Below are 26,210 nucleotides of genomic sequence, written 5' to 3'. Positions count from 1 at the left end.
GTATGAGTCCAAGCATATGATATTCCGGAAAGGGCAAAATTAGGTAAAAGGATCAGTGGTGGCGATGAGGAGAGAGGGATGAATAGGCAGAGCACGGGAAGATTTTTTGGACAGTCAAACTATTCTGTATAATACTACAATAGTAGATACATATGAGTACGTATTTTTCCAAGCCCAAAGCATGTACAACACCAGAAGCGAACCCTAACATAAACTACTGTCACTGAGTGATAATGATACGTCAATGTAGGTGCACCAGTTATAATAAATGTACCACTCTGGTACAGATTTTGAGAGTGGGGAAGGTTGTGCATGTGTGAGGATAGAGGGTATGTGGGAACTCTCTGTACTTTTGCTCAACTTTGCCGTGAACCTACAACTCCTGCAAAAACTAAAGTTTATTAATTTCTCAAAAATGGACAAATGACATAAACAATTAAAAAAAGGAACTTAGATGTCCAATAACGATTTAAAAACATACTTAGCTTTGTAAACTAAAACAAAATACTGTCTTTTTCTCTTGGAAACAAAAACAATAAAACAGACCATAATCAAGGGTTAGTGAGGATTTGAGGTAATGGGTTTTCATACATTGCTGGTTGGAATATAAACTGGTATAACCAACTGGAAGACAATTTGATAGTACTTTGAAATGAATTATGTATATATTTAAAACACAGCAATTTTACTTCTACTTCTAGGTGGATACTCGAGAGAAATTCTTGCACACACATACAAAACTGAGTAAGAAAATACCTACATGGTAATGGCAATAACACATACCATTTATGGATATATATACACAGAGATACGTGTCTGTGTGTGTGTGTCTGTGTATTTTACTAGATACACATTGAACTTATGATAGTAGTTGCTTTGTAAAGGGAAGTTAGGAGAATGAGACTCAAGAATTTTACCAGTATTACTTTGACTTCAAGTCCTATTTGTCATTTGGCAAAATGACAAAATATCAACAATCATTAATTCTTGATAACGGGAATTTGGTATTCTTTGTACTTTTCTCTATTTTAATAATAATAATAATAAACCTGTTTCACATATAAAAAATTTCAAAGGCATTAGATCAAAAAGGCAATGTGAATCTACCTGTATCTCCCCTCCTATATCCCAAATCCCCTGAAATGACAGCAAAAGATCTTTAAAAATTGTAGGAGAGGGAAGATGAACATTTGTAACGTTGCTAGGAGACAGGAAACTACATAAAAGGGTAAAAAAATGAGTGATTCTTGAAAGACAGAAAAAAAGTTGGTATTAGTTTAAGGGAAGCCACAGCCCAAACTAATACAACAAATGGGTGAGGATTCAGACTCCTCCAAGCTCCAAGCCTACAGGCATAAGCAGCAGTCAGGGCTCTGGGTTAAGAGGCAGGCAGTCCTGGCACCTCCATATTGTCCCCAGGCCAGTGCTTGAGACATTGTACAGGAGCAGCATTTGCCCACAGGCTCTAGCAGTGGGTGTGGGTGCTGACACCAGCAAGGAAGATTGGGTACGCTGGCGCTAGCCCAACTAAAATATTTTCAAATGTTTTCGGCAACATTTAAAACATTTGAAAATGTTACAGCATTTGCCCTAAGAGTGAAGCAACCTAACTGATCATTAACAGGGAAATGTGGTTATAAATTATACTTGATCTTAGCCAAAAAGGCCAAGAGGTGATTGGATGTAAATTAATAGTACGTCTATACTCTGAATTACAGCTTAAAAGAATGTATAACACATAGAAAAATCTCTAAGACATTACTGAGTTTAAAAAATACACATAAAATGCTCCTATTTATTAAAAAACAATCCGGTATGTATGGATAAATAAATGCATAGAAAATCACCAAACTGTCAAGAATGATTACTTAGGGGAAAGGGGAGCTTACTATGTATGTCTATATTCACTGATTCTTTTACAACAGAATATATTTATAAATTACTAGTATAATTTAAAAATTTAACATGAATAAAAAACTGTAGTTCTTTATTGGAATTAAAATACGAAGTCACTAAATGTATCTTTAACCAAGAACTTCTCAAATAGGAAAAAATACAATAGAGTTCTGCACTAGTGGTAGTGACAGCAGTTCACATTTTCTCAGATGGTTGAATACTTCCTGTCATATGACATAACTGGGTCAGCCAAAGTAACCCACATCTCATTTCAGAATGCATAAATAGAAATACTACAGGGATGTTCAAATTGTAGACTGGTGAAGGAAGACAACACTCATAGTCATTTCCTTAGGAGCTGTGTCAGGCCTTCAATGGAGGAAGTGACACAACCTGCCTGAATCACTAAAATCAAATAGTGCCTTATGTGAAGGAAACATTGCAAAGTCATGTATGTTCCCCTGAAAACAGTGCCTGTTTCCTTACCCTCCCCACAAAAACAAAGTATTAAATAACAAATATCAGATATAATTCTAGTAAGGAAAGAATCTCTACTAGGTTCTTCCTGTTCCACCTTCACCCAGCATTTATCTTAATAGAAAAACTTGAATGAAGTAGAAATTTCACACACATACATGTATACATAGACAGTTCAGCCCTACACCCCATTCCTTGGGATAAGCTATGTCAGTCATTGGTCATATGTACGTCACATAATTCGTATTTTAAGAATTTATGTAATACTTACTAAAAGTCTTACAAATGTCAGAAACAGCTTTGAAGACTCTATCAGAGAAATTCACTTTCACCTTCACATACTTCATGTTGGGAAGCTGCAGGCGGAGCAGTTTGTGCTGAGGGGTGAACTGAAGCTTAGCATCTGCCTGAATACCATACTTATCTAAGGTCCAATGTGTCTTCAGAAGCCAAGTTCTCTTCTTTTCCCACCAGAGAGCATGGTCAGACCAATCTTTTTTTACATCTATAAAAAACAAACAATAAAGAAACAAATCACTTAAAAACCACCAAGGTTACTTTGAGAAATTAAAAGCAGAAAACTAGATAATTGGGTATTTAACAGAAATAATTAACTACTAAGTTACTGTTATGTGACAGGTACAAAAGAAACACTAACAGCTGAGAAAACATGCTCTGTCCTGAAAAGCCAGTACACAAGGTGGCTGACGCAGAATATATAGGGCATCTAAGAATGTTCGAGTCAAGTACAAAATGGGACACATGGATGACGGAGAAAGTACTCTCTTGTTCTCAGAAAACAAACAGAACCCTGAGGGCTAGAATAGGAAGGATTAATAAAGACAAGGAGTTGGTGGGCTTGGAACTTGTCCTACAGGAATGGACAATACTATTCTGATGAGAAACTGAACAGACTGTGGTTTATGTAGTTGCAGAAGTATGTCAAGGTGAATAAGGGGTGGTGAAAAGATGGGGAACCAAAGTGAACAGAAACCAATATCCTAGGTGAAGAGGAGGAACAGGGAAAACACCCATGAGAAACACTATAACTTAAGAGAAAGCTCCAAAAATAAAAAAACTACATTCTGGCCACATACACTCTCCCAAATAGATCCCCGAAAATGGATCTAAAGTCACACTGTCCAACATTTTTCTCTGAGCACGTTCTGGTACAAGTATAACAGGAAACATTAATATCTGCTCAACTATTTAACAGCCTTATGCAACTAAATGAAACCAAATAAAGAAAAGAATGTAATTTACACAAGATTTAGTTACCCCCAGATAAGGCAGGTCATAACAATAAGCTTGTAGCAGTAAAATCCAACTTCAGCTAGTTATTTATTTACTTCTGACTAGGATAGGAAGTTGGTTTTTAAAGCCGCAATCAAAGTAAAGGCTTTTGGGATCAATTGTATGTTAAACTTACTAAGTGCCAACAAAAGGGAAAGTGATGTTTCAGAAAACAAAACAAAACACACACAAAAAGAACAGGCCCAGCATGGTGGCTCGTGCCTGTAATTCCAGAACTTTGGGAGGCCGAGGCTGGAGGATCGCTTGAGCCCATGAGTTCGAGACCAGTCAGGGCAACATGGTGAAGTCCCATCTCTACAAAAAAAATTTTTTTAAATTAGCCAGGTATAGTGGCATGTGCCTGCAGTCCCACCTACTTAGGATGCTGAGGTAGGAGGATCACTTGAGCCCAGAAGGTCAAGGTTGCAGTGAGTTGTGATGTGACACTACAATCCAGTCTGGGCAAGGGAGGGAGACTCTGTCTCAAGGAAAACAACAACTTCCAGGGGAAGGAAAAACATGTGAATGCTGGGCACAGTGGCTCACGCCTATAATCCCAGAACTTTGGGAGGCTGAGGTGGGCAGATTGCCTAAGCCCAGGAATTCAAGACCAGCCTGGACAATGTGGTGAAACCCCATCTCTAGAAAAAATTAGCTGGGCATGGTGGCATGTGCCTGTAGTCCCAGCTACTCAGGTGGCTGAGGTGGGAAGATTGCCTGAACCTAGGAGGTAGATCGAGGCTGCAGTGAGCTGTGATTGCACCACTGTACTCCAGCCTGGGTGGCAGAGTGAGACCCTACCTCAAGAAAAACAAAAAAAGTGAGTAACTTTTTGCAAATAAAAATTAAAAACCATCATGCTTCTGAGATAAAGCTCATTTTAATATAGTCATACCTTTAAAAAGAGTTCAACTTAAAGACAATTAAAAGTATGTATTAATCTAGAACCTGAAACACACACACACACATAACTAGTCTATCCCCAAATAAAAACCAAATTCCCACACTGATTATATGGCCGAAACACCTTCTACAATGGTGAAATTTACTTGATACAACTGAAGTTCTCATTATGGAAGAAACATGCCACAGCTAGAAAAAGACTCAATTCTCCAGACATTAAAAACTTATTTTAATCAGTAAGTACTTTAATGGGAGAAGTACGGCTACAGCTCCTTGTGATCGTATTACCGTTTTGAAATTTTAACATCTGTGGTTTTCGCAAAGTCCTGCCAATCATGTTATTTGAAGTTTGGCAAAAGAAATGCATGTAACTGCTATTTTATGACCACTCGCTTAATTGTGATACTTAATTGTATATAGTACCCTACACCCTACTTTCTAGCACAGAATCTGCCAACTAACTTTTGGAAACAGAAAATTCTGATCTACCTCATGGAAGACAACCAAGGTCACATATTACTTTTCTTTCCAGAAATAGAAAACTAAGGGCAGAAAAAGGTAACCTGCAAAGAACGCTGGTAACCCAGCAGAGTTACCGCTGAGCTGAACTGAATGATCGGCAGGTGGTATATACCAGTTGAGCCTCCCTAATCTGAAACTCTGAAATCCAAAATGCTCAGAAACTAGGTGGGCGGGGGGGGAAGTTTTAGACTTTGGAACATTTCAGACTTCAGATTTTTGGATTAGGAATGCTCAACTGGTAAGTACAATACAGATATTTCAAAATTCAAGATCAGAAACACTCTGGTCTCAAGCTTTCAGATAAGGAATATTCAACCTGTAATACTTCCTTTCCCACATCTAGTGTCAATGTCAACCACTAAGGAAGCTACTTCATATACTCCCAGTGGGGAGGAAAGGAGGAAAAGAGCTGTAAGAGTAATAGGAGTCCACCAGCACATGTCATTTGGGTCCCTCCAGAAGGCATCCCTGACCTAAGAACTTGGGTGCAAGCAGCTTATTTGTGGGAAGGAAATCCCAGGAAGCACACTTGAGGGGATCAGTGAAAGTGAGACGGGGAGAAAAGCCGACTGGAGGTTCCTCACTGCTGTGAGCACCTGGAGTCCAGTCCTTCAGGGCATGCCTCAGAACTCTCCCACAGGAGAAAGATCAGGTATCTCTCCACTTCCTTGTTAAGGGTTACTCCTGTGGCCATGACATTAAAAACTCTTAACGTTTCTTGGCTGCCAGCATGGGGCTGGCTGCCCTGCACTTAGGCAGAGCAAGCTCAATCCCTGCACCTAAGGAAAAGAGCTTGTCAGCATGTTGGGGATCTGGCCACCAGGAGTGCAGGTGAACTGCGTGAAAGAGGGGGGCCTCCATAGCACCTGTATACAGCCTGAAAGGAATGTTTATTAAATTAAAAAAAAAAAAACAGCTGTTTTATTGTAGAAGCAGAGCAGAAGCAAAGCTGCAAAGACATAATAAAAGGCTCAAATATTGTGGCCCAGGAGTAGGTGCTAAAACATAGGAGGCAAAGACACCAACGTGATAAGGAGCTTTTGGGGACAAAATTTACATATGGATACTAATAAAGAGGTCATGTGCCAACAACCACAAAATATAAAGAGTTTTTATAATGTGAGGTATGAAAAGGACTACTGGTCAAGAACTCGACTTTCCAAGTCAAAACTACATAAATATGAAGCTGGAGGTTAGCAAACTATGAATGGCCCAAGGACCCAATCCTGCCTTCTGCCTTTTTATGGCTCACTAGCTAAGAACAGCTTTTGTACAGTCATGAGTCACTTAACAAGGGGGATAAGATCTTAGAAATGTGATGTTAGGCAAGTTCACTGTTGTATGAACATCAAAGAGTATATTCACAAACCTAGACAGTATAGCCTACTACACACCTAGGCTATATGGTATAGCCTCTTGATCCTAGGATACAAATCTGTACATATGTTACTGTACTGAATGCTATAGGCAACTGTAACACAGTGATAAATATTTGTGTAGCTAAGTATAGAAAAGGTATAGTAAAAATAAGGTATTATCTTATGGTACCAGAGATGTATAAACAGTCTGCTGTAGTTGACTGAAATATTGTTACATGGCTCCTGACTATTTTTAACTGGTGGTGGTGGTGGTGGTGGTGAGAGGGGAAATCCAAAGAACAGTATTTTACATAATTTTATATAAAGTTGAAATTTCAATGCCCATAAACAGTTTTATGAAACACAGCCACACTACTGTGTTCACACACTGTCTATGACTACTTCTGCACTACAACATTAGACTAGAGTTATTGGGACAAAGACTGCATGGCCCACAAAGACCAAAAGCCCAAAAGACCTACTATCTATATTTAAAAAAAGAAAACTTTGCAGGCCCCTGCTGTAAGTAGGGTTAACAGTGTAATAAAACGTCAATTTTCCATCAATTAGGCTTCCAACTGTGGCCTCAGAAACATGTATCTCCCCTGATACCCATTCTTCCCTTTAAAACCTGACCCTCCCCCATCAATTCCACCTTGGCTTCTCATCAAAGGAGCTACCCACCTGCACCTAGCAAGAGAAAGGGACAGGATCCAAAGATTACGTACTGGACATCCTATGAGTGGTCTGTTTACCCACAGAAAAAAATAAGCTCTCTTACTGACTGGCAATGCTGGTAAAACTAGTCTTTTTCACCCAGAGAAACTAGTGGATGAATAACAATATAGGGAAAAAAAAATTAGACAAAATAAAAGCAGAAATAGGAGACCAGAAAAAAATCAGAAGTATCAATACCACTCATGGCAAGAGATAAAAACAGAAAAGTAGGTGTTCTGACAGCAAAGTAGAAGACAGTGTTAGAAGACAGATAAGCTGGACTGTGGGGGCTTGTGACTTATGTTCACATACCGGGCTTTCGGTAGCATTCCTAAAGACTCAACACACTACCAACCTAGACAGCATTACTTGCAGAGTAATCACTACTACAGAATAAGAACATCAAATAGTGTTATAAAAATATTTGTGGATTCAACAAATATCTGTTGAACATATACTGTGTGCAAGAAGGCACTACTTTAGTGCTAGAGATATAATGATGAACAAAACAAAGTTCCAGCATCACTGAGGGAGACCAAGGTGGCTAGAGGAGAGGAAACGGAGATCAGTAGGAGGTGGCATCAGAGAGCCAGGCAGGAGCCTTGTAGGTCACACTACATGGTTTAGGTGTTATTATGTATGAGATAAGCCCCTAGAGCAGTAGTTTTCTGCCTGATTGGCATTAGAATCATCTGAGCAGCTTTTTAAAACTACTGATGCCTGGCCCCACCCTAAACTAGGGCTATTTTGGTTTGTGAACAGCTGTCTGTTATTTTTTTATGGGCAGATGAAGGCTGGTACTTCCTACTCCACCATCTTGGTGACATCTCTCAAACCAAATATATCAGAATCTCTGTGGGTCTAGGAAATGGTTTTAAGTAGGAGTCATCTGTTTCAAAATCATTACTGATAATTTTGAAGAAATGTGGTGATGGGGGTATGCAAGACTTCACTCTTGCAAGAGTGTGCGCAAGAAGTTAATGTGAGAGTGGAAATGACAACCATTTCAGTTATAATGGATGGGAGGTGAGGAAGCACAAATAAGAAATACAGGCAACTTTTTCTGGATATTTTACTGTAGCAAGGAGAATAATAGCAATAGAATAATAGCTGGTAGAATCACAGAATAATAGCTAGTAGATAGATAAAAAGGAAATGGCAGACCCAAGGAGCATTTTTAGCTTCGTTTTTAAAAAGGGAAAGCTATTACAGCATTATTTTAAAAGCAGCTGAAATGATTTCATATTTCAGATCATTTATAATTCTAATTATCATTCATTAATTTGCCCTTCAGCAGAATATCACTTCAAAACTCTCTAAAGACCTGACTGAGCCCTCTCGAACAGGCAAAGCAATATTTTCCCAACTTCCAGAAAATCAGCTCTTTCTTTGGTGCTGGCTTTATATTACACTACCTATCTTATTTTGAAAATAACAGTATCTCCACATCAAGTCACACAATTGGCTCTACTCAGAATATCACAAGAACATACCTATTCTATTCATCAGTAGCAAAAACAAATTTTATACACTGATGAAAATCCTGGGAAAAATGATGGTACACCAACTGAGAAGCATTTGCCCAGGCAAGCATAAAAGCTAACTGCACACCAAAAAGCACTTAAAGGCCGGGAGCGGTGGCTCACTCCTGTAATCCCAGTATGTTGGGAGGCCAAGGTGGGAAAATTACTTGAGGTCAGAAGTTGGAGTTTGAGACCAGCCTGGCCAATATGGTGAAACCCCATCTGTACTAAAAATACAAAAATTAGCTGGGCCTGTTGGTGCACACCTGCAATTCCAGCTACTTGGGAAGGCTGAGGCAGGAGAATGGCTCACACTCGGGAGGCAGAGGTTGCAGTGAGCCAAGGTTGTGCCATTGCACTCCAGCCTGGGCAACACAGCAAGACTCTGTCTCAAAAAAAAAAAAAAAAAGCACTTAATGGCACAAATTGTGTATACAGGTGTGTGTGTGTGTGTGTGTGTGTGTGTGTGAAGTAGTATATCTCGATGCAGTAAGTCTTCTTTTGTTTGAGATGGAGTTTTGCTCTGTTGCCCAGGCTGGAGAGCAGTGGTGTGATCTCAGCTCACTGCAACCTCCACTTCCCGGGTTCAAGTGATTCTCCCGCCTCAGCCTCTGGAGTAGCTGGGACTACAGAGAGGTACCACCATACCCAGTCTAGCAAATTTTTGTATTTTTAGTAGAGGTGGGGTTTCACTATGTTGGCCAGGCTGGTCTTGAATTCCTGACCTCAAGTGATCCACTCGCCTTGGCCTCCCAAAGTGCTGTACAGGCGTGAGCCACCGCACCCGGCACGGATGCAGTAACTCTTGAAAGCACTTCGTTATCAAGTGTATTACAGCACAGCTTATCTCTAAAGTGGCCAGTTAAATCATAACAGACTATGCAACTCTAACTTGAAAAACCCACTGTGTGCAGAACAGATTTCAGACATCAACACACATTTAAGTTTTCCTCTAGCTGAAGACTGAATAGAAGCATGAACACATTATGATGACTTTAAAAGGAAAATGGTTATCAACAAATACTTATAAATAACTGCAAGCAAATGAACATACTACTGGATCACTAAAGTAGCGGTTTAGTTTCCTGTGTGACATCAAAATCCATAAGGAAATAACGTTGAAATTCCCTGAATTTGCATAAACTAAAGCTTTGGAAAACTTTCCATACATGAACTCCCTTACACGTTCTAAACTAGACTCTGGACTATGTTCTAAATAAACATTTCTGCTGTCCAGAATGGCAGGCTTGGTATTTCAAACATTAGATGACTGAATGCGTGTGCGCGCGTGCACACACACACACACACACACACAATCAGCCTGGCACTTGGCCAGAAGTTAGCAAACATCATCGGAGTAGATTGATTCATCTGCATTATAAAACCATTCAAGGCGTAGACCACGCTCAAAAACTTGCTCTGACAGTCCATTTCCCCAAGGTCATGATTTTCAGTTATCCTCCAGGTATAGGTCAACTTTTATTCAGTAAATCTTATATTTCAAATTTCGATTTTAAACTTTCAGAAGTAACCCATCACAAATATAAGCTTTCGCAGAAAGGCTCGGGGGTAGGGAGTTGGGTAAAAAGTTACACTATTATGAAGCCATCACTTGTTTTCCTTCTCTGGGAAAGAAAAGGGATTTTATGATTTACTCATAAATTTGGCTTGTTTAGTAATTCTTTTAAGTCAAGAACTACTTATAGTTTACTATACCTAGCAAAATTCTTACTTCTATAATAAATTTTAGTAAAATATGTTAATTCTTCAAAACACTTCGCCAGCATTCTGGAAAGAATTATTTCTGTGTCCCTCCCTTATTTAACAGATCCCATCACCACTGTATCACGTGCACATAACAGTATCTGACAGACACTCAAACTCCTATCATTAACACTGCAAACTGCTACAACATTGACTGAATCAACAAAAATATCCTCCCTCAACTGTAACAGAATGCTCCTCAAATTCAGGAAGTGGTCATACACTTGCTTTACAAATATAACATCTGTGTATTCTAAGGAACAGAAGGCTTGGGTTTCTCATCATTAGAGGCTGAGAAATATTGCTTAGTCTACCAAACAGCTTTTGGTATCACAGTGCTCTCCCACTCCATGAGTCACCAAAAAAAAAAAAAAAAAAAAAAAAAGAAAGAAAAAAATACATATTTCTTTTTCTTTTTTTTTTTTTTTGGAGACGGAGTCTCGCTCTGTCGCCCAGGCTGGAGTGCAGTGGCCGAATCTCAGCTCACTGCAAGCTCCGCCTCCCGGGTTTACGCCATTCTCCTGCCTCAGCCTCCCGAGTAGCTGGGACTACAGGCGCCCGCCACCGCGCCCGGCTAGTTTTTTTGTATTTTTTAGTAGAGACGGGGTTTCACCGTGTTAGCCAGGATGGTCTCGATCTCCTGACCTCGTGATCCGCCTGTCTCGGCCTCCCAAAGTGCTGGGATTACAGGCTTGAGCCACCCCGCCTGGCCAAAAAATACATATTTCAAAGCTTTTTGCTAGAGAATATTATGCCCCACTTTATGCAATTCCAGCTCGCTTACACTCTAGAAAATATGAGCACAGAGAAGGGAGACATTATTGAAAACATCCTATTTAATGTCTTCCTAATAAGATTACGAATTCCTACTTGACTGTTTTGATACAGGCTACTAAGATGCAATTATTGGCCAGGCTCACGCCTGTAATCCCAACACTTTGGGAGGCTGAGGTGGGTGAGTGGCTTGAGCCCAAGCATTCAAGGCCAGCCTGGGCAACATAGCAAAACCTCATCTCTACCAGAAAAAAAAAAAAAAAAAAAAAAAAAAATCCGGGCATGGTGGCCTGTGCCTGGGGTCCTAGCTACCTGGAGGCTGAGGTGGGATGATCCCTTGACGCTGGGTGGTCAAGGATGCACAGAAAGTTGATCAAATCTCATTCCTGTTGTTTCTGCACGAGAGTTGGAACCTATGCCTTACCACACATCCATGTACATGCCCAGGATTTGACTTGGGCTTTCAAACTTTGCACAGTAGCTGTTACTAACTTTTTGAGATAATATTCACATTCCTGGAGACTCAGTTCTGCCTCATCTAAATTATCAGAGACCAAACAAGGACCAGCCCAATACCTCCTGGACTTTATTTAATGCCATAATGTTGTCAGACTAAAGAGAAAAATGAAAGTTGATCAAATAACTTATTTTTTCTTACCTTAAGTAACCACATCTTAAAAGTAAGTAAGCAACTTAGAGTTTGGAATGAAGAGGAGGTTAAGATGTTACTTTTGGGGGGCATAAATTTCTAGTTGCATATTTAAAGTATTAGTTCAGGAAAGAAATGCAAAATTTGTTTAATATTCTCATATGTCCATAAACTAGAAGCAAAGCTTACATTAGATAATCTTTGCTAAGGCAACATGTCATTGTGACTTATAAGTACAGGTAACGTTTTTGGGCACGTGACTTATTTCTGATAAATATATATTTTTGTATTCTGCTAATACTGTAATACTCTGTGCTGTTTCCTTTTGTTTTAGGACCCTCTTGAGACTCAAATGAGATACAACTATTACCATAATAAAGAGCTGACTGGAGGTAAAGAACACTACAATCCCAGTGTGCTAGTGACAAAGCCACTAAAGAAGCTGGTTCTGACCTGCTGTAAGCAAGCCATGCAGACTAAGCAGACCAGAAAACGTCCTTCTCCTGCTTTTCAGGTTACTTGCTCATACCATTTACCTACATCACTTAGTCGTTCATCTATTAAACTTACAAGACTTTTCCCTCTTTCATTTCACAGCCAGGCAGACTGAAACAATTACTTTACGTTTGCCCAAGACACCCTTGGAGAAACCTACTATGTTTTTTTCTGTCTACCACTGTATCTCAAACTTCTCACATTTCTGAGAATCCTTCTCCTTTGCAGTAGACAACCATGGATTCTACTGCAGAAAACTCAGAAGCCACAGATTCAAACTCTTTCACCTTCACGCCAACCCAATCTATAAGCCTTCTTACATTTGGACTCAGATGGGCCTCCTGTCTTTGTGTTAACATGAAAAGGTGCCTCTTCCTGTCTATCTAAAGCTAATCCCACCTCCTATGCTCCGCTGCCCTTCCTGTCTTCTAGGAACCATGTGCTTCTCTCCTTACATTGGTTCTCCAGGGGTCTCATCCATTCTCATGGCTTTAAAAGACATTTACTTTCATCATTGGTGTCAGCAGCCCAACCTTCTGCTCAGACCGCCAGCCTATACACCCTACTGCCTATCTCACATCTCTTCTTGATGTCCCTCAGATAACTCAATTTGTCTAAAATGTAACCCAATTTTTTCTTATCCCTACTGTTATTATACTAATTAGCACCAACTGTCAACCCAGTTGCTCAAGCTAGGAATCTGAAAGTCATTGATACTCTTTCCCTCTTTCCTTACATTTGACAGTAAACTGTCAGATCCACTTCCAAAAACCTCCACTCCAGTCTCGACTGGCACCACCCTACTTCAGGCTGCCATCATCTCTTGCACTGACTACTGCCACAGCCTCCTAACTGGTCTCCTGCATTCCACTCAGCACTTTCCACACAACAGCCAGAGTCATCTGTTCAGCACTTTCATGCCATTCCCCTGCTGAAAATCCTTTGCAACTGCTTCTAACTGGATAAAATCCAAATGCCTTATCAGGTCTACAAAGCTCCACACAATACGGCCTATCTACTCCTCCAAATGTATCCTGTGCTACTCTTCCTTTGCTCCAGCCACACTGGCCTTTTTTAGTTCTAAGAATCATGTAACTAAGTTCTTTCCTGCCTCAGTGCCCTTGCACATGCTACTCCACTCCTGGAATGTCTAACTCTCTCTCATCTTCCAGATTTTAGCATTAATTCCAAATTCTCAGAGAAGCCTTTTTGAGCTACCCTAGCCCTCCAATGTTCTATGTCCCTCCATACTGTTCTATTTCTGTATCCTGTGACATCACTGATCAAAACTGATATTTATTTTGTTTGTTGTTGGACAGGTGGGGGAGGAGAGTGCCAGCTTTCTTTCCTAATAGATTATAAACTGTCTAAGAAGACAAAGGCAATGCCTATTTTGATCACCATTATATTTTCAGCACCTAGCACAGTGCTGGGCAGGCAAGAAATATTTGACAAATTGAATGAATCCTCATTTTGAAAATTTTAAAGATCTCTCATTACTCAAAACAAGTTCAACAAGAAGCTTATTTTTAAGCCATCAATAAAAGTAAATACAAGTTTTACTAATTTAGCTGTATGTCTGAAAAATCCATTTTATCTTCAACTTCAGAAAACATACTTCAATCCTAACCAGAAGAGTGGCAGAGATTCCCCTAGAAAAAGGAAATAAAACTGAACAGACATTCTGTTCTCTTTCACCATCTTCTAAAAAGAATGAATTTCTTTGCTCAAGACAATCCCTATTGTACAAAATGATTATATTCCAAAAGGCCACTCGTAAGTCTGAGAATTCAGATTCATCATAGAAAAACACTATAAATAGTTAGGTTCCAAATCATATGATAAGTTACCCAACCAAAAATAATGTGACCTATACGACTAGCAATACTCTACCACACCAATTGTATCATAAAGCCTTTTGCAGAATGTATGGTCAGTGTTTCAACTTGAGAAGTAAGAAAAACTGCAAGCAATGGCACCTGCAGAGTGTGTGTTGGATGGGGGAAGAAAGGAAATGCTGCTGCCCAACTGTGAGGGAGACAATGGCTTCCTGAGGAATATAAAATTGCAGGGTACCTGGCTACTCCCTAGTCATCTTTTCCAGAATGCCAAGAATTAATTAACCTGTTTCCCAGATACAATTTGTTGTCTTAAGCCAGGGTTTCTTTTCTCTACTAAACGAATGACAATAAAGAGTTTTTAACTTGCTTTCCTTTCCAATGTCTCAAATAAATAGACAACTCCAACTCTTCTGATGTTTCTACCGAGATTATATTGCCAATAATGTGTAAAGACAGGGCCTACAAGTAAAATTAATGCTTAAGTTTGTAAAAACAACATCTGTAATATTATCCCTAATATTGACTGAAATGTAAAGGACACTAGGCATTAATCTCAGTATTCTATCACATACTCTCCTTACTCTCGACCCCTTTAGGTCTTTCTCCTCCCAAATTTCTCTTTCAATTTTAGAGTTGAGGACGATGGGGCATCCTGCTTTAGGATGTGCCCTCCTGTTCTGATTTCTTTAGTCACTCAGACCTTCAAAAAAGGGAAAGATGAGGCAAATGGATGAAGAGTGTGGCTCTTCAGGTGTATAATCAATGCACTAATTAATAAATATTTTCCAAGTAACTATCATGACAGGCACTAAGTTGGGCAATGGAATATAAAAATTAGTAAGAATTACCATCCCAGTGGCACTTACACTCCAAGTGAGAGACACAGACAAATGAGCTAAAAAGATAAACAAAATGTCACAGAGGCAACCAACGTTACATGTGAAAGATTAATTAGCTTAGCCTGGCATTTTCACCTGGGTCTTAAAAGATGTGAGAGTTCAAACGTGCTGAGAGAAACCGTCCTGTAGGCAACGGAGGCTCTCAGATTGTTTCATTAACATGACTTTGATTTGATTATGAGGCACAAATTAAGAGTCTGGCAGCAAATTTACCGCAATATTCTATGGAGCAGTGCCTGACATACGGCAGACGGTGAAGAGGAGGCAAATGTGAGGGAGTTGTCTAAGCTAGAATCATGGGTCTCAAGGATACTGATCTCAGATGAGACAGGACAGCTGGAAGGTGAAGAGGGGAAGCCAGAAAGCTCCTAACTTGATAATTAAATGGATGATAATAATAGCAGTAAGATTTGTTAAAAGGGATAGGCACGGTGGCTCACGCCTGTAATCCCAGCACTTTGGGAGGCCAAAGCTGGCGGATCACGAGGTCAGGAGATAGAGACCATCCTGGCTAACATGGCAAAACCCTGTCTCTACTAAAAATACAAAAAATTTGCTGGGTGTAGTGGCGGGCGCCTGTAGTCTCAGCTACTTGGGAGGCTGAGGCAGGAGAATCGCTTCAACCTGGGAGGCAGAGGTTGCAGTGAGCCCAGATTGCACCACTCCAGCCCAGGCGACAGAGCAAGACTCCGTCTCAAAAAAAAAAAAAAAAAAACCAGAAAAAGAAAAAAATAAATGTTAAAAGATAAATACCATTATAATCTCTTTGTTTTATAGATGAGAAAATGAAAGGAGAGAGAAGTTCCATAACTTGGCCAAAGTTCATAAAGTTAACATAGGTAGGAATTAGGATTTGACTCCAGATCAGTGTGATTTCAGAGGTGGCACTCTTAAATAACACTCCATTAGCCAAGATAAAGTTAGGCAGAAGAGAAGCAAGTCTGGGTATGTTGCATATGAGGACAAAAGACTAATGTCAGGACTCATTTACATTTCACAGTAAAATCCTGATGATTATCCTGCTCGTCTCTTATAGGAAATAGGTATTTAGGAGAAAGAAGATAGAACATCCACAAGGAGGCAAAGAGATTATTAAATAAAGGAATATTTTTATTACGCATGTCTTTCACTGATTTAATAATGGCAACCACAGACAATAAAACTCAAAAAGGTTATGGTTAGTAGCCATATAACTACTTGAAGAATGCATATACTAATATGCAAAATTAAACTGATTTTGAAACAACCAAAGAACACAAATGGCTATGAATGCAAAGAAGCAATTAAGAATAATAATAATAATAATGTACTCACTTTTGGTTTTATACTAGAAATTAAGACTTCTACTGTCCAAAAATAATTGGAATAACTTCTGAGTCATTCCTCTCTTCCTTAAGACTGTTCATTGGTAATTAGATTATTCTAGAAAGACCAGAATCGAATTCCTAAATTACTCTTTAATCTACTTCTAGAGGGACAATCCTCCCTTCCAGAACTACTCTGTATTCTAGAGGAACAGAATTCTCAACAGTGCAATCTACAACACTATCATCCAGGACCTAACTTAAGTTTTTATAATGAGTTTCCACAACCATGAAAAACAGGAAAAGAAAGCTTTAAAAAAAGCCCCAACTCTAACTTACCCAACATATACTTTTGAACTCTGCTGAATCTTATTCTCTCGTATGGAGTTATTATTAATCAACAAAATGTAAAACAACAAACAAAAAAACACTGGCAATGAAGCATGTAAATATTTCCTCCCTACATTTCTGCCCCATCCCATCTAGCAAAGTAAGGAAAGACCTACACCAAGATCACACAACAGTCATTATAGTAATCTAATCTTTATATCTTTGAAATTAGATACTATTTATCTCTACAAATTGTATTTTACTTTTTCTTCTCCCTCAGCTTTTCTTTCCATCCAAGGAATATGGAGTCTATCCCTTAAGTAGCTGCTAATGTGTCCCTTCCTTTCCTTCTACATCGCCTTAGTTCAGGTCCCCAACATCTCTACCCTGAACTACTATAACCCCATTTTCTACAACACTATCCAGAGTTATCTCTTAAAATGCAAACTTGATCAGTTTATTTGTCCACTTAAAAATTTTCCAAGTCTGAGCCAGGTGTGGTAGCACCTGCCTATAATCCCCAGCACTTAGGGAGGCCGAGGTGGGCGGATCACCTGAGGTCGGGAGTTCGAGACTACCCTGACCAACATGGAGAAACCCCGTCTCTACTAAAAATACAAAATTAGCCGAGCGTGGTGGTGCGTGCCTGTAATCCCAGCTACTTGGGAGGCTGAGGCAGGAGAATCGCTTGAACCCAGGAGGCGGAGGTTGCGGTGAGCCAAGATCGTGCCACTGCACTCCAGCCCGGGCAACAAGAGTGAAACTCCATCTCAGAAAAAAAAACAAAAAAACAAAAACCTTTCCAAGTCTGTTTACTGAATGAAGTATCTTATAATCCGTTAACAGGTTCCACAAATCTGTGCCCCACATTGCCTTTTTCTAGGGCTCTTACCACACCCAGATGCAGCTTTTGTTCTGGCCTGGTTTGTGGAACAAGCTGGTGTTTCAGATCTCCTTGATTGGCACCTTTTCCTTTCCCCCTTTATCAAACTGGCAAAATCAGACACCAGTACCAGCTAAAATATTACCACCTCTGAATCTTCAATGACCCACCTGTCAAAGCAGCAAAGTATACCTTAGCACTTTGAATGATATAATTCATTGTAATTTATTTTATGTAACTAATTTCCCCACTAGATTAAGAGTCTTTGATTTTATCCCGTGTCTCAAAAGCAGAGACCAGAGCCAATAAACATTTATAAACTACTTGTAATATACAAATATTTGTAATATACAGACAGCATGTAAAGCATTCTTAATAATCTACTGAAAAACTGTAATTGTTCCAAGACAAAAGTTCATGTCAAACATTAAAAACTCTGTTGATTATAAATGTACATATGGAAATGGAAAAAATAGCAAAACTAATGTTTATTTAGTGTACTGTAATTAAAACATTAAAAACATTGAGAAGTGTTACATTTCTTTGTGAAAATTTAAGAATAGCTTAAATAGTGCTTGTCTTCTCCTCATATAACTTATGAAGTGGAGCAAGCATCTTTTATGCCTTTGCAAGCTATCACACTCCTTTCTGAGTCTGGATCAACTTATAACATTTTATCCTTTGCTCTTTCAGTATCATGAAGTATCTCTGACAGCTCCTTCAGTATGCAAAGTTTTTGCTAGTGTCAATACCTCTGGGACATCTTCACCCTTTTTATCATACCACTTGTATCATGTATGTAAGTTTACCTTCACCAAATTCCTTTGGCTGTGTATCTATAGTCTTTCAACTTGTGAAAGCATCCACATTTCCAGGGTGAGCGATTTCTTCTTTAACTCCATTTATATTTGATTCAACTATCACTTCTAGCATTTCATGATCACTTTTGTTAATTCACTGCAGTTTTATCTTTGTTGGTCAACTCTTTCAATTACCCATTTTTGTAAAACATCATGAGTTTCTCATGGGGGACAAAGAGGCAACACTACACACTACTGTTCTGTGTGTGAACCGTATGCACAGTGGCCAATGACAGATAGACTTTGACATGACTTGTCACTGATCATGATGGGCTTCTGTTATTTACATAGTGTTTGTGGACTGAAAAGATAGCCAGCAAAGGTTTTGTACTTTATGCAGTTACATTTTAGTTAATATATAAAACTAAAAGATAAAGTATGGTAGCAACTGAAATGTGAACCATGTTGTCAGACAACTAGTGTTATTGAAAAATTGCAACTGTCCAAAGTGCAACTGTCTGGTATGTCATATTTCAAAAAGAAAGTTTTTAATCTGCTACCAGAAGCTGTAAACTGCTTCAAAGTTTACATATCATCTAAACTGCAAACACATTTCAATTGAAGTACCCCATTCCATTTTAGGTTAAGAAAATTATTTTACATTAAGGCTCCAATGGCTAACTGAGGCAGTGTCCAATTACGGGAAACATTTAGAAACTGCTATGGACTAAATGTTTGTGTCCCCCCAAATTCATATGTTGAAACCCTAATCCCCAATATGATGGTATCTGAAGATGGGGCCTTGAGGAGGTAAATCAAGCCATGGAGGTGGAGTGCTTCTGGTGGAACTGGTATCCTTAGAAGAGGAGACAGGAGACAGGAGACAGCTGGTTTCCCATCTCTCCTCCTTTCCCTCCCCCATGTGAGGAAACCAGGAATAGAGTCCTCACCAGAAACCAATCATGCTGACACTCTGATCTTAGATTTGGCAACCTCCAGAACTGTGAGAAATAAGTGCTTATTGTTTAGGCCACCCAGGATATGATATTTGTTATGGCAGCTCAAGCAGACTAAGAAACTAAACCTCTAATGAAAAATGACAAACTGCAATTCTTCTACATAGCTAGTTGAAAACTGGGGAATTTATTCTTCAAAATAAAGAGATCAACTAAGTTTACAGATAGCCTTTTGAAATTACAAATCTGAAATAATGTCTATCAATTTCAATTTATTTTCTGATACTACAAGACATACTAACTCAAAGCAGTTAAGAAGCTTTTTCAGATCACATAAGCCATGCAAGCAGTTACAGAGTGCACAAACAGAAAGCATGCCAATTATTCATTTCCAGAGGGTGGGTAACTTTCTATCCAATCCTGAAGGCTGGCTTATTGCTAATTTGGTTCAACCTGGCTTCATTTCTAGAAGACAGGACTCGGAGTCCATGCAATGAAAATGTCTGACAAATTCTAAGAGTAACATCAGGGCAAAACTCACCAGTGAGTATTGGACTTATGGAAGTATTAGTTGCGTTTGTCTCTTAAATGTGATCAATGACACTAGCTATCCTAAAGTTCAAAAGAAAAGCAATTTAGTAAGAATATTTAATTGGCTTTTACACTGTAAGTTTATCTCAGAAAATACTAACAAATTCTAATACAAAACTTCAGTGTATACTGGAAAAATTATTTCTTGAAATCCAAGAGGATTATCATTGCTTATACCTTACATGCAAGTTATTTTATATGAAACTGATGAATTTCCAGTTTGTAAAAATCTGATGTCTCCCCCTATTTAAAGTCTCTTACAGGCATCTCACAGCTCTGGGGATAATGCTAAATCTTTTAAACCTGGTTCAGAAAGCACTTTAGCATTATTTCTTCTTAAGCCTCATGTCAAGCCACTGGTTCCCTAGGATTGCTCCCCCATCATCACTAGACTTCTTTCAGTTCAACTGGCCAACCTCCCTTCCCCAACTTCCCATGCTGGGAATTCTCATCCTCTCCCCAGCCTGTTGTTCTGTCATCCTATCCCTTAACCACATTTCCCCATTTTTCACCTAGGTAATTCCTACTCTCAGGTCTCAGCTTAAAAGTCATTTCCCTCCACAAATACTATCCTATATGCTTGGTGCCGGTTCTCCAGTACAGAATCCTGTAAGTATTTCAATCACCATACTACTCACTACATTATAGTAATTACTATTTAAGGATTGTCTTTAGGTCAAGAGCGGTGGCTCATGCCTGTAATCCAACACTTTATGAGGCTGAGGTGGGCGGATCACCTGAGGTCAGGAGTTGGAGACCAGCCTGGTCAACATGGTGAAACCCCAACTCTACTAAAAAAAGAAATACAAAAAAATTAGCCAGGCATGGTGGTACACGCCTGTAATCCCAGCTACTCGGGAGGCTGAGGCACGAGAATTGCTTGAACCCTGGAGATGGAGGGTGCAGTGAGCTTAGATCGTGCCACTGCACTCTAACCTGGGCAACAAAGCAAGACTCTGTTTTTTTTAAAAAAAAAAATAACAATAATAATAAAAATAAAGACTGTCTTTACCTTAAGACTGCAAGTAGAATGAGGGTAAGGAATGAGTTAATTTTGTTCATACTAGTTTGTAGTAGAGTCTCTGGCATTCAGTAGGCTCTCATTTAAAAATATTAACTGGGTAAGTTAAGGAATAATAGAGTATCATTTCACAGTTAACTATGTCTTTCTTCTCTATAAGCTTTTCTTCTATTTCTCTAAGCTAGTCTAAAATACACCATGAACACTGCAATCCCCAACCTGGAATGCCTTTCTTCCTAACTATCCACTCTATCTCCCCTTAAATAAGGCCGGTTATTACTTATGACTCTAAATCTCTGTCTTCCTGTATTCAAGGGCTACTTATTTGGCACTTCTCAATCAGATCATCGACTTAAAGTAATTTTCTTTTTTCACTTTGTTACTAGCAAGCTGCTCATATTGAGAGCCAAGACTATGCCTCGCTATATAATAGTTGGCTATCCATAAATGTTTGCTGCTGCTACTACAGTCCAGTTTATGTTTCTCACATTCTTACACACGTCTCATGCTATATACCTCTATAACCTACCAAAAACAGAGCATGAGTATATAGATTTATCTCTATGCAGGAATGTTTACATATCAATGTCCTCTCTCACCTAAGGCCCTTCTTTGCTATTTTAAGTTCTTTAAGGAATTACTGCCTAAACTCATTGAGGATCCTCAACAAATTTACTGGTCAAACTCCAAAAGGATCCTCAATAAAACAATTATTAGTCTAACTACTACTTACTATGTGCCGAGAACTGCTCTAAGTGCTTTACACATGTATATGCATTTAATCCTTACAACAACCCTAAGTGGTAAGATTACAACCCCATTTTGCTTATAAGGAAACTAAGTCACAAAGATGTTAAATAACTTGGCACAGTGTCACAAAGCTTGTAAGTAGTGAAGCTAGTATTTAAATCCAGACAGTCGGACTTCAAGGAATGTATTCAGACACTTCACAACCATTAAACAGAATTTACAAAGGCAAGAAAAACTGTTAAAATGGTTTCAACAAGAGATTAAATAAGAAGGGGTTTATGGTTAACTACTACATAAATAAAATGAAAACAAGTAGAATACTGAAAACCACAGTTGAAATTTATATTTTAAGTTTACATAGTATTTGAAGGATAACTGGAGATTACATTTTATTGAGCTCTTAGTACAGTCATTCTACTAATTATCAGGAATTGTTAATCCTTTAAATACCATATTTAGTCAATACATTAGCCCCCCCCCAACAAATAAACTACAGCTAAGTGAGATTAAATAATCAGAAGTTAAAATAACTTGCCCAAGGTCATATGTAACTAATAAGTTGGCCACATCTTACAGTAAGTTCTTAGCCACTAACAAAGTTCACTTATTTATTTATTTATTTTTGAGACAGAGTCTCACTCTGTCGCCCAGGCTGGAGTGCAGTGGTGCGATCTCCGCTCACTGCAACCTCTACCTCCCAGGTTCAAGCGATTCTCTTGCCTCAGCCTCCCGAGTAGCTGAGACTATAGGCATGAACCACCATGCCCGGCTAATTTTTGTATTTTTAGTAGAGACAGGGTTTTGCCATGTTGGTTGGGCTGGTCTTAAACTCTGGCCTCAAGTGATCTACCCACCTCGGCCGCCCTAAGTGCTATAAAATTCACCTTTTAAAGAAGGTATTTGTCTAACCAGAATATTGAATTTATGGAAACACTCCCTATCTTAGCATAGTGAGTCTGTAATTTCGTGTATGTGGAAGAATAACATCTGCTTCTAGATGATCTTCATACTTAATTCTTTATAGTATTACTAATAATGACGCAAAGTGGCACAATAAACTTAAAATCAATTTCTAACATGGTAGAGAATAAGTCAGAACTATTTGGCTTCCGGCTAGGCATGGTGGCTCACGCCTGTAGTCCCAGCATTTAGGGAGGCAGAGGTGGGTGTTCAAGATCAGCCTGGCCAACACGGTGAAACCCCATCTCTACTAAAAAAAAATAATAATACAACAATTAGCAGGGTGTGGTGGTGTGTGCCTGTAATCCCAGCTACTCGGGAGGCTGAGGCACTAGAATCGCTTGAACCTGGGAAGTGAAGGTTGCAGTGAGCTGAGATTGCACCACCGCACTCCAGCCTGGATGACAGAGTGAGACTCTAGTCTCAAAAAAAAAAAAAAAAAAAAAAAAAAAAAGAGCTATATGGCTTCCTTTTAAAAGATACATTCTCAATCTTTTATAAAATGCTGTTATTTATCTGGCTCAGTATAAGGAGAAAATCTACAAACAGTAAAAGAGCTGGGACTGTAATCGTCATCATCATAGCTACATTTACAAAAGCTAAACACTTCATGTGTATTAACATAATCCTTATAATAATCCAAATATACTATTATCCCCATTTTCCAGATGAGGAACCGGAGACACAGACAGGTCACACAGCCCAAGGTCACACAGCTAGTATATGGTCAAGTCAGGATTCTGACAGGGAGGGCTGCCTCTCAGTCTATGCTCTGTAACAAGGGCATTCCATCTTGGCAACAGAAGTCACTGCCACCTTGCATAAGACTTTATAAGAGTTTTAAAATTATACAGGAATCACTTGCTTTTTTCAAGTTATTTTTAATTTCAAAGGTTATAAAATTCTTAGATCTGAACCCAGGAACTACATTAAGGAACACTAAGCTGGGAAGCACTTATCCAGTAGACAACTTCATCTACAATCAATAATGCTAGCACTTTACTGGTGTTTTATTCATAACCCTGAGTGTTCCATTAAGAAAAAGATATCAAAAACATCATTACACTGATGCTTTGAAATTACAATTGATTTTTAAAATACCTAATGTATTTTTTAGTTACAACATGATGTAAAAAATAAGACAGTTAAATATCTGAGAAAAGACTCCCTTCCGATTCTAAAGTAGATGTCACCTTCTCTGGGCTGGAGGTTATCAGTCCAAAAACCTTGATATGTGTAGAAAGGTCACCCCAAGGACCTTTCTGACTGCACTGACACTGGCTGGTCCTTATGTATCTAAATGACAGATAACTGAGTCTGAAACCTGAATCATGGAAGGAAATCAAAACGTAAACTTCAAATTGTAATCATTGACTGCTTATCTCTTTTTCTCAAATACACGAATTCACTTCCAAGCAGAATTAATGAAGTTGAGAGAAAATACCATAAGACATCACTTTCAATTAACGTTCAAAACGTTCTACTGTGTAACCCTAGGTGAGTTACTATGAACAATTATTTGTAATATTCTCAAAGGGAAATAGACCAGGATTTGTATACTGACCCTTTAATCCACAAGAGTATGGCTGTAGATATCTTATATTTAAAGACATTTAGATATCTTTAGATACTGTTTATGTATCTTTTAGTTTAGAGTTATCACATTTGAAGAACCATTTTCAAAGAATCCTAACACATTACACATTCCAAAGACACAGGAACAAACTTAAAGGATAGTTTACTCTGTGTTATCTATACTGAGATTCTAGAAATTGAAAAACCGACTTAGCCAGTAGGTTAGTCATTAGGGAAATGCAAATTAAAATCACAATGAGATAGCACTACTTACTTATTAGAATGGCTAAAATTAAAACAAACCACACTAAATTCTGACAGTAACAAGGGCAGGGGAGACCTGAGAGCAACTGGAACTCTCATACAATACTGACAGGAAGGTAAAGTGAAGGTATTTGTCTAACCAGAATATTAAATTTATGGAATATTAAATTTAAAGGTAAAGTGACATGGCCACTATGGAAAAGTTTGGCAGTTTCTTCTAACATTAAGCATATCCTTACTATACTACCCAGCAATCCCACGCCTAGGTAGTTACCCCAGAAAAATGAAAATATGCATTCAAACAGATGTTTATAGCAGCCTTATTCATAATCTCCCCAAACTGGAAGTAACTCAAATGCCCTTCAATTGCTAAATGGATAAAATGTGAAATACATCCATTCAATGGACTGCTACTCAGCAATAAAAAACTATTGATACAAACACATGAACGAAGCTAACGTGTATTATGCTAAGTGAAAGAAAACAGATTCAAAGAGCTAGACAGATACTGAATGGTTCCATTTACAGGCCATTCTAGAAAAGGCAAATTATCGGTGGTTTTTAGGATCTGGGTTTGAGGAGATGAGATGATTACAAAGAACACAAGGGAACTTTTGGGAGTACTGTAAAAGTTTTCTATCTTGACTGTGGTACTTTTACATGTCAAAACTCAGAATATTATACTAAGAAGGATAAATTTTACTATATGTCAATCAGACCTCAATAAGCCTGACATTAAGAAAAAAAATTAACAGGAAAAACAATTATATAATAATTACGCAAGTAATCTGTTAAAGAATGAATTATAACAAATTATATTTGTAACAAATATAATTACATTTTGTAACGTCATATTCATATACATATACATATTTGTAACGCCATATTCATAACGAATATGAATTTGTAACCACAAATCCAAGTGCAGAAGTCACACTTCTTAATTACGAAATAAAAGAATTATTTAAAAATATAGTTTCAGATGTATCTGTTTACCTCTTACTGGGCATATATCCCATTTTTAAATGTTCCATGGCATAAGCATTAATTTTTCAGTAAAATAATTATTTAAATAGAAATACTGCATACATCAGCTTTTTTCTGAAACTACTTTCATTAGTTTCTAAACAGGCCCAATGTTTTCATGTGCCTTTGCTATAAATGAACTAAAAACACTGCTCTTATAGAATATATGAAATAGAGAATTAATATACTACTGACGCTTTCGTGGTTTTAAATTTTTCAAATCCCTGGAATACCATCATCCACTTATTGGTCCACTGCATTTCAGAAATCTTACAAAAATGGTACTTAAACAGTTCTCTGTTACACTGCAGAGGCAGGTGTGTGTTTGGAAGTTGGCAGGAAAGCAAAACGATAGCTGTTTTTTCTTGTTGTTTAGAGGGTGGGAACAGAAAGCAATCGCGAACTAAGCTTTTTTTGAGGAGTGCAATTCCCCACTAGCAAAGCTGGAACTTACTAAATATACTAGATTATATTTTAACCTACTTTCCTTTTTTTCCTTCCTACTTTCATATACTCAGAGACTCAATGCCACAGAGAAAGTGGCCACTCTCATTTGTATAACACAAATAGTTTATATAAAGTATATATATGTAGTATCAATATATATATATTATCTCACGTAATTCTCACCAAAACCTA

The 26,210-nt window shown here is 38.4% G+C and overlaps 1 protein-coding gene across 6 annotated transcripts in view; it reads right to left on the bottom strand.

Moving 5' to 3' along the window:
• FERMT2 (fermitin family member 2) overlaps positions 1-26,210 on the bottom strand; it is a 95,341-nt gene that overhangs the window by 61,471 nt on the left and 7,660 nt on the right. For all 6 annotated transcript variants that reach the window (XM_031668096.1, XM_031668099.1, XM_031668097.1 and 3 more), the window contains exon 3: positions 2,645-2,878. In XM_031668096.1, coding sequence (XP_031523956.1) covers positions 2,645-2,878 — 234 coding nt within the window. The remainder of the gene's footprint in view (positions 1-2,644; positions 2,879-26,210) is intronic.

This window comes from Papio anubis, chromosome 7 (assembly GCF_008728515.1).
Source record: "Papio anubis isolate 15944 chromosome 7, Panubis1.0, whole genome shotgun sequence".
Taxonomy (NCBI): Eukaryota; Metazoa; Chordata; class Mammalia; order Primates; family Cercopithecidae; genus Papio; species Papio anubis.
Note: the sequence above shows the minus strand (reverse complement) of the source record. Positions and strands in the feature narration are given on the sequence as shown.